General features: G+C 43.7%; 1 protein-coding gene across 1 annotated transcript in view; it reads right to left on the bottom strand.

Moving 5' to 3' along the window:
• dlgap2b (discs, large (Drosophila) homolog-associated protein 2b) overlaps window positions 1-7,491 on the bottom strand; it is a 71,212-nt gene extending 63,721 nt beyond the window's left edge. Inside the window, exon 1 of the mRNA XM_070435921.1 lies at window positions 6,288-7,491. Within this exon, the coding sequence (XP_070292022.1) occupies window positions 6,288-7,421 (1,134 nt within the window). The 5' untranslated portion in view covers window positions 7,422-7,491. The remainder of the gene's footprint in view (window positions 1-6,287) is intronic.
• Between the last annotated feature and the right edge of the window lie 1,597 nt (window positions 7,492-9,088).

Raw genomic sequence — 9,088 nt, 5'->3', positions numbered from 1 at the left:
GCGTCTGTTTTAGAGGTTGACCGATTAATCGGCTTGACCAATTAATTAGGGACGATTTCAAGTGTTCATAACAATCGGTAATCGGCCTTTTTGGACGCCGATTATGGCCAATTACATTGCAATCCACGAGGAGACTGCGTGGCAGGCTGACCACCTGTTACCCAAGTGCAGCGTCAAAAGGACCTTGTGGCTGCAAGGAGCCAAGGTAAGTTGCTAGCTAGCATTAAACTTATCTTATAAAAAACAATCAATCTTCACATATCACTAGTTAACTACACATGGTTGATGATATTACTAGGTTAACTAGCTTGTCCTGCGTTGCATATAATCAAAGAGTGCCTGTTAATTTATCATCGAATCAATCACAGCCTTCTTCAACTTCGCCAAATGGGTGATCATTTAACAAAAGCACATTTGCGAAAAAGCACAATCGTTGCACAAATGTACCTAACCATAAACATCAATGCCTTTCTTAAAATCAATACACAGAAGTATTTTTTTTTTTAACCTACATATATTTAGTTAAAAGAAATGCATGTTAGCAGGCAATTATTAACTAGGGAAATTGGGTCACTTCTCTTGCGTTCAGTGCAAGCAGAGTCAGGCTATATGCAGCAGTTTGGGCCGTCCGGCTCGTTGCAACTGTGTGAAGACCATGTGTTCCTAACAAAGACCCGTAATTATTTGCCAAATTTTACATAATTATGACATAACACTTGAAGGCTGTGCAATGTAACAGCAATATTTTAGACTTAGGGTTGCCAACCGGTCGATAAAATACGGAACGGTTCGTATTTCACTGAAAGAATAAACGTTTTGTTTTCGAAATGACAGTTTCCGAATTTGACCATATTAAGGACCAAAGGCTTGTATTTCTGTGTGTTTATTATAATTAGTCTATGATTTGATATTTGATAGAGCAGTCTGACTAAGCGGTGGTAGGCAGCAGCAGGCTCGTAAGCATTCATTCAAACAGCACTTTACTGCGTTTGCCAGCAGCTCTTAGCAATGCTTGAAACACAGCGCTGTTTTAAATTTTGCAAGGACATTTCTAAGTGACCCCAAACATTTGAACGGTAGTTACATCTACCAGGCTTAGTTCAACGCATATAAAGCAACCTGCAATTGTAAACACCTCCGGTCCTACGAGGACTTTATTTATGTGTTAGAAATTTATTAGATGACTTTGCAGACTATAATTTGGGATGTGGTGGTAAAACAAATGTGACTAGGCGCTTTTCACAAAATAAAAGGACGACAAGTACAGTAAACACCGTTTGCGCATCTTTTTATTTTGTTAATAGTGTTTACCCTCCACTATATTCCTGATTATCTTAGAATACAGTAACATGGCTCAGAAGATTGTTAGTGTTTAACAAAGCAAAGAGCTGTAATGAACAATAACATCTATCTCGACTTCCATTCAAATGTACTGTACACAGCTCCCAGACACTATATTATGACAAGGCAGTGTTAGACATTTTTGTAATTCAGTGTTGTTGCAATTCAGTGTTGTTGCAATTCAGTGTTGTTGCAATTCAGTTGAAAGCCACATACCTTTAATGTGTCAGTAGGTTAATAACAGTCAGATACCCCAAATCTGTCAAACATGGAGATTACATAATTTATTGCCACTGTGTGTAATGTCATGTAACTGTATTTGACTTTCTATATACACTATATATACATAAAAGTATAAGGACATCCCCTTCAAATTAGTGGATTYGGCTATTTCAGCCACACCCATTGCTGACAGGTGTATAAAATCGAGCACACAACCMTGCAATCTCCATAGACACACATTGGCAGTAAAATGGCCTTACTGAAGAGCTCAGTGACTTTCAACGTGGCACTGTCATAGGATGACACCTTTCCAACAAGTAAAATATCTGCCCTGCTAGAGCTGCCCCGGTCAACTGTAAGTGCTGTTATTGTGAAGTGGAAATGTCAAGGAGAAAAAACAACGGCTCAGGCCCGAAGTGGTAGGCCCCACAAGCTCACAGAACAGGACCGCCGAGTGCTGAAGTGTGTAGCTTGTAAAAATTGTTTGTCCTCGGTTGAAACACTCACTACCGAGTTCCAAATTGCCTCTGGAAGCAATGTCAGCACAAGAACTGCCGCACACAAGTCTAAGATCACCATGCGCAATGCCAAGTGTCGGCTGGAGTGGTGTAAAGCTTGCTGCCATTGGACTCTGGAGCACTGGAAATGCGTTCTCTGGAGTGATGAATCACGTTTCACCATCTGGCAGTTAAACGGACAAATCTGGGTTTGGCGGATTCAAAGAGAACACTACCTGCCCGAATGCATAGTGCCAACTGTAAAGTTTGGTGAGGAGGAATAATGGTCTGAGGCTGTTTTTCATGGTTTGGGCTAGGCCCCTTAGTTCCAGTGAAGGAMAATCTCAACAATACAGCATACAATGACATTATAGACAATTCTGTGCTTCCGAACTTTGTGGCAACAGTTTGGGGAAGTCTCTTTCCTGTTTCAGCATGACAATGCCCCGCGCACAAAGCGAGATCCATACTGAAATGGTTTGTCGAGATTGGTGTGGAAGAACTTGACTGGCCTGCACAGTGCCCTGACCTCAACCTGATCGAACACCTTTGGGATGAATTAGAACGCCGACTGTGAGCCAGGTCTAATCGCCCAACATCAGTGCCTGACCTCAATAATGCTCTTGTGGCTGAATGGAAGCAAGTCCCCATAGCAATGTTCCAACATCTAGTGGAAAGTCTTCCCAGAAGAGTGGAGGCTGTTATAGCATGCCATATTAATGCCCATGATTTTGGAATGAGATGTTCAACGAGCAGGTGTCCACATACTTTTGAGCGTGTGTGTGTGTGCGTGTGCGTGTGCGTGTGCGTGTGCGTGTGCGTGCGTGCGTGCGTTTGAAAAGGTGCATGGTGTCTGAAAAACAGCAGGAGTGGCCCACAAGATAGAAACCCTGTGGCAGGTTATCCAAGTCAGCTTCCATCCTGATTATTTACAGTGTCTTCCTCCATCATGAAATTGATTTCCTCAATTGATCGCTCCATCTAAATACACAATACCTTTCCCAGGTAGCACACAATAGGGAATCACAGATAAAGGATATAGCCTCACACATAAAGGAGCTGGGATTTATCATTTGAGAATAGCAAAGGACAGGTTTGTTTAAGGAGTTTTTACTGACTGGGCTCCCTGATCGATGCATCCATCATTATGTTTTTCTCAGGAAGGCCTTTCTAAGAATCAATTAAATCAATGGTTGTTATTGTTTGTAATATACASRTAACTGCTAAAATAAAGGACACGTGAGAGATACAGAGTATATAGAAAGCAGGTGCTTCCACACAGGTGTGGTTCCTGAATGAATTAAGCAATTAACGTACCGTCATGCTTAGGGTCATGTAAAACAATTCCCAGTTGTGGATTATTCTGGCTACCATGGCTAGAMGAAGAGATCTCAGTGACTTTCAAAGASGGGTCTCAAAGGAGTATAGTTTGAMCTTTCCCGAATGAGTTCCAAATATCTCTAACGGTCGCCCCAGCGTGAGTTTATTTATGCGGGTGATGTCAGAATGCACTCACTGTTCCAACATGTGATTGTTACGCAACAGGACAGTTAACCCGCGCTGTTTCAATTTGTCAATTTCAAATTATTTTCTAACAACAGATTGAATTGAGGTGTGTTCCTCTTTCTCATTAATTCACATAAGAAGTAGCCCATTTCACTGTTGCGGACAATTTATGTTTGATGCTTTACTAAGCCGGACAAACTTCTCTCTGAGGAGAGCCCAAGCTCCTCCCCGGTATTTCCCCCAGATCAAGTATAAAGACATTGCTCATCTCTAGCCAGACCAAGCATTGCACAAACTTTGTCCCCCCCGACACATTGTATTGGTGGCACTCGTATTGCCTTCATTGTTGTTTTCCTTACAAATAATAACTTTGGACATGTGTGCGTTCAAAGTTAGTGCCTTATTTTCTGTATATCGTCTTGTCATTTCTTCTGTAGCATACCGTATGTATGGAGCAAAAAAATAAATAAAACTGTTTCATTTAGGTTTTCAAGTACTGGTGACAAATCATGCATTCCAATTCTTGCATACATTGTAATGGACWCATATGCTGTGTGTAAAAATACTTTTTTGAAGGTTGTACTGGTTATGATGAGCTAATGCTAAGCTATTTGTGGTGCTTCTGAGTTCCCAGTTGTCTTGAATGCACTGAAGTTGAAAGTCAGAGATTTCCRATTTCCCAGTTCCCAGTTGTTTTGAACACGACATCAGATTGTAACTTTGGTACCTCAGGGTTGCCACCTCAGACCCCCCTTTCCAGGGGTTTTATTTTTATTTAGCGTATAAACTTTTCCTGTGTTTGCCACAGATTTATTGAGAAATCCCCCATCATAGTAACATTTCCTGCATCATAACCCCCCACGATACCTTCCCCCATTTCTACCCCCGATGTGCTTGAAAACCCACTACAAATTAAATGAACCCCCTCACAAACCCTCCTAAAATGGTTTCATCCATGCTTAGCTTTCGCACTATGGTTAGGCTAGGCCGTAGACTTGTATTTGGTGTGATGATCTGTGAGGTGGTAACATTTTACTTGCTTTGTGATTTGTCAAAAACTGTAAATTACTTGTCAGGWCATGTGCTCCGGTTCTTGTATACACTGTAACACTCGGACTCCCGAGTGGTGCAGCGGTCTAAGGCACTGCATCTCAGTGCTAGAGGTGTCACTACAGACACCCTGGTTCAAATCCAGGCTGTATCGCAACCGACCGTGATTGGGAGTCCCATCCAGGCGGTGCACAATTGGCCATTGGCCCAGCGTCAACCGGTTTTGGCCGGTGTAGGCCGTCATTKTAAATAAGAATTTGTTCTTAACTGACTTGCCTATTTAAATAAAAAACWATTACATTGAAGATTTGTAATATGCTGAAAAGTGGCTAAACTACGTTTTTTTTCAGGCAATGGGCGCAGCCATCTTTGACTTTGTTTATTTGTGTCTTTTAGTGAATGGCATTCTGGGATTAAGGAGTTTTCGCTTGTCAAACGTAAACAAACATGGCTGACATCATAAAGAATTTAGCTGCTGTTAGCTTAGCTGACACGCAACTATTTTCTAAACAATATTACGTTTCTCCCTTGTGCTCACCAGAGATGTGGTACATTTCTAGCTGTTTGGTCGCTAACTTATGTTTTGTTTTTTGTCAGCGCAACCTGTTATTTAGACTAGTTTATGGAATGAGTTTAGCTGTGGATGTGTTCAGTGGGATGTTTGGATGATGAAGTTCACATTTATGTTTTACAATAAAAGGTGAAATGTAGAAATAAAGTTGTGAAGACCTTTATTTCCCATCAGCACAAATGTTGTTTCGATGCTTTTCAGTCAACAATGCTGTTTAAACGCGTTTGTCGTCTTAYGTGCCTGAGACAGCGTTTTCCACCACCATCAACAAAACACCAAATTATTGAATTTCTCATGGAAAAAGGGTGTCTCATCCATCCAATAGATATTTGTGCATCCGCAACTTTCTCAATTYATTATTCACGATTCATTCAGGATTATCTGTAATCCYGGTAGCATCCACATACATTTTATGTAAAAGTGTTTAGAAACCTATTCAATTCGTATTATTCAATAAAGGTGTCTCCAAAATGACACAATGCATTATTTACCATKAATTTCTATTGGGCACAAAATAATCTGAAACACATCCAAAAGAAACAAGCTTGATGTAGTCATTGCTCGCTACGAATAAGGGACCAAATACTTAACTTTTTACTACTTTAATACACATGTGAATTTGTCCAAATACTTTTGGTCCCCTAAAATGGACTACAGTATGTACAAAAGTTCTGTAATTTCTAAACGGTTCACCCAATATGGTTTCATCCATGTTTAGCTTTCACACTATGGTTAGGCTAGGCCGTAGGCCGTAGACTTGTATTTGGTGTGATGATCTGCGAGGTCGTAACACAAATACCCTCAAACTAAAGCTGGCAGTCTGCACTTTAACCTCATAGTAATCCAATCCAAAGAGTTTGAGTACAGAGCCAAAACAACAATAAAATTGTCACTGTCCCAATACATTTAGAGCTCCCTGTATGTGAGATTGAAGCATTTCTCATCAATATGAGAGAATCAAATTAGGCMTACCTATGTAATGCTAAGCAGTATTCCACATAACACAAAAGTTACTGTAAGCTTTGTGCAATGTTCACAGTAACATCTACATTATGGTGGCGCACRCACACACACACCACAGAACACAGACCACCACTGACCTGTAGGTAGTGACAGGCCCGTAGCGAGGGCTTGAGGTCTGTGTGCATCATGGGTTTCTCGAGGTTGAGGGAGGACTTCCTGTAGGCCTCCTTGGCCTGGCTGACGGTCAGCGTGGACCAGGAGCTCCTCTTCATAAACTTCCCCTCCGGAGTCATGGCCATGCTCTCACATGCTGAGCACTTAACATCGTTGTTGCTCTTGGAGGTCTTGAGGGACAGGTCCCCAAAGTGACTGTGGTGCATGGAGTCCGGGTAGCAGTGGGCGGCATGGGCATGGTCGCCATGGTGACGGCTCATGACGCTGGGCGTGCGATAGGTGCTGTCGCTGTCCAGGTTGTCGTCGGAACTCCAGAAGCCGCCCGCTCCCCCCGAGCGGTGCGTCTTGCGCTCTTTGCTCTTACTTCGCTTGCTGCCATGCTTGGAGCCTCCATGGTGGCTGTGTTGGGAGCCGCCGTGGTGTCCCCCTCCTCCACCGTCACCTTTGGTTCCGTTCATCTTGGACGAGCCCTCCAGGGAGTGGGACTTGGTGAAGAGCTTCTGGACGGAGTGGACAAGGTGGCGGATGCGTCCGGGGCTCTCGCTGCGTTGCTCCGTGGTGGTGGTGGTGGACGTCCTCTGGTACTGCAGTGTGTGGAAGCCGTCACGGTGCAGAGGCAGCTGCTTCTCAAACTGGTCAAGCAGGTTTGCCGGGATGCGGTTGCTCTTGCCGCTGCCCTGGTACTGCAAAGCTGGAGCGGTGGGGGCAGCAGCAGCATGGGAGGTGGCGGAGGCGGTGATGGCRGCGCAGTCGTCCCGCGTGGCCGAGTCATAGTACTGTGAGCTGTAGTGCATTCTGGGGAAGGTGCTGCTGGAGATGTGGTCAATGGCGGCGCCGCCACCAACACCCGACGGGGGTGCCATGATGACGGGGGACATCATCATGCAGTCAGAGTGGATGGAGCTGCGCGGTGAGTAGCGGTGGTGGTAGTCCATTGGGCAGCTCTCGGTGGGGCTGAGCAGGTAGGAGGAGTGGCGCGACTCAGAGGCTCCGCCATGGTGGCCCATGCCATGGAAGTCTTGAGGATGGTCAAACTGGTCTAGCCCATGGGGCGAGGGGATCTGGTGCTGGGAGCGGCCACCCGATAAGCCCTTCATGTTCCTGATTGGGGGGACAGGGAGGCGTCTGTCTTCATCGAAGTGTCAGGACGGGGACCAAGGGGAATACTGCTGGTCTGTCAGAGATACACAGAGGGAGAGGAATACGATTAATGCTCAGACTGGTGTAAATGCATTCAGTGACCTTACGTAAGTACAGCAAGTGATCGCTCRAAATCTCCATTAAGACAAGAGCTGCTGTTTCAGCTGTTTTCAAAAACAGCAGCAAGGCAGCTGGCAAATTGTTCCTTTAAATTCTCATGAAATCGAATAAAGATTTTGATAATTTACTTTGGGCTGTGATATGCAGGTTTTTAGCTCCACCCCTGTATTTGATTGATTAATTAAGGTCACTAATTAGTAAGGAAATATTGTTTTTATCTATATTTTTCATTGCTGTCTATTTACCACCAGAAACCGACGCTGGCACTAAGACCACACTCAACGAGCTGTACAGGGCCATAAAGCAAACAAGAAGATGTTCATCCAGAAGCGGCACTTCTAGTGGCCAGTGAATTTAATGCAGGAAAACTGAAATCTGTCTTACTTTATTTCTACCAGCATGTCGTCTGTCCATAACTCTATCCTCCTGATTCCTGCTTACAAGCAAAAACTCAAACAGGAAGTACCAGTGATGTGATCAATACAGAAGTKGTCCGATGAAGTGGATGCTAAGCTACAAGACTTTTGATGGCATTGAGGAATTTACTACATCAGTCACCGGCTACATAAATAAGTGTTTCGATGACATCGTCCCCATAGTGATCGTACATACATATCCCAACCAGAACCCATGAATTACAGGCAAYATCTGCACTGAACTAAAGGTTAGAATTGCTGCTTTCAAGGAGYGGGACACTAAACCAGACGCTTATAAGAAATCCTGCTACACCCTCCAACAAACCATCAAACAGGCAAAGTATCAATACAGGACTAAGATCAAATCCTACTACACCCTCTCTGATGCTCRTCGGTGTGGCAGGGCTTGCAAACTATCACAGACTACAAACGGAAACCCAGCCACGAGCTGCCCAGTGACAAGCCTACCAGATGAGCTAAATGCCATCGATGCTTTGAGGCAAGCAACACTGAACGATGCACGAGAGCACCAGTTGTTCCGGACGACTGTGTGATCATGCTCTCCATAGCCAATGTGAGTAAGAATTTTAAACAGGTTAAAATTCAGAACGTTGCAAGGCCAGACGGATTACCAGGACGYGCACTAACAGCATGCGCTGACCAGCTGGCATGTTTGTCTTCACTGACATTTTCAACTTCTCCCTGACCCAGTCTGTAATACCTACATGTTTCAAGYAGACCAGCATAGTCCCTCTACCAAAAACGCCAAGGTAACTAGTCTAAATGACTATTTCCTAGTAGCACATCTGTAGCCATGAAATGCATTCAAATCAAATCACATTTTATTGGTCACATGCACATGGTTAGCAGATGTTAATACGAGTGTAGCGAAATGCTTGTGCTTCTAGTTTCGACAGTGCAGTAATGTCTACCAAGTAATCTAACAATTCCACAACAACCACATTATACACACAAATGTAAAGGGATGGAATAAGAATATGTACATATAAGTATATGGATGAGCGATGGCCGAGCGGCATAGGCAAGATGCAATAAAATACAGTATATACATATGAAATGAGTAATGT

Source organism: Salvelinus sp. IW2-2015, linkage group LG28, assembly GCF_002910315.2.
Source record: "Salvelinus sp. IW2-2015 linkage group LG28, ASM291031v2, whole genome shotgun sequence".
Lineage (NCBI taxonomy): Eukaryota > Metazoa > Chordata > Actinopteri > Salmoniformes > Salmonidae > Salvelinus > Salvelinus sp. IW2-2015.
This window is presented reverse-complemented; position numbering and strand designations above follow the sequence as displayed.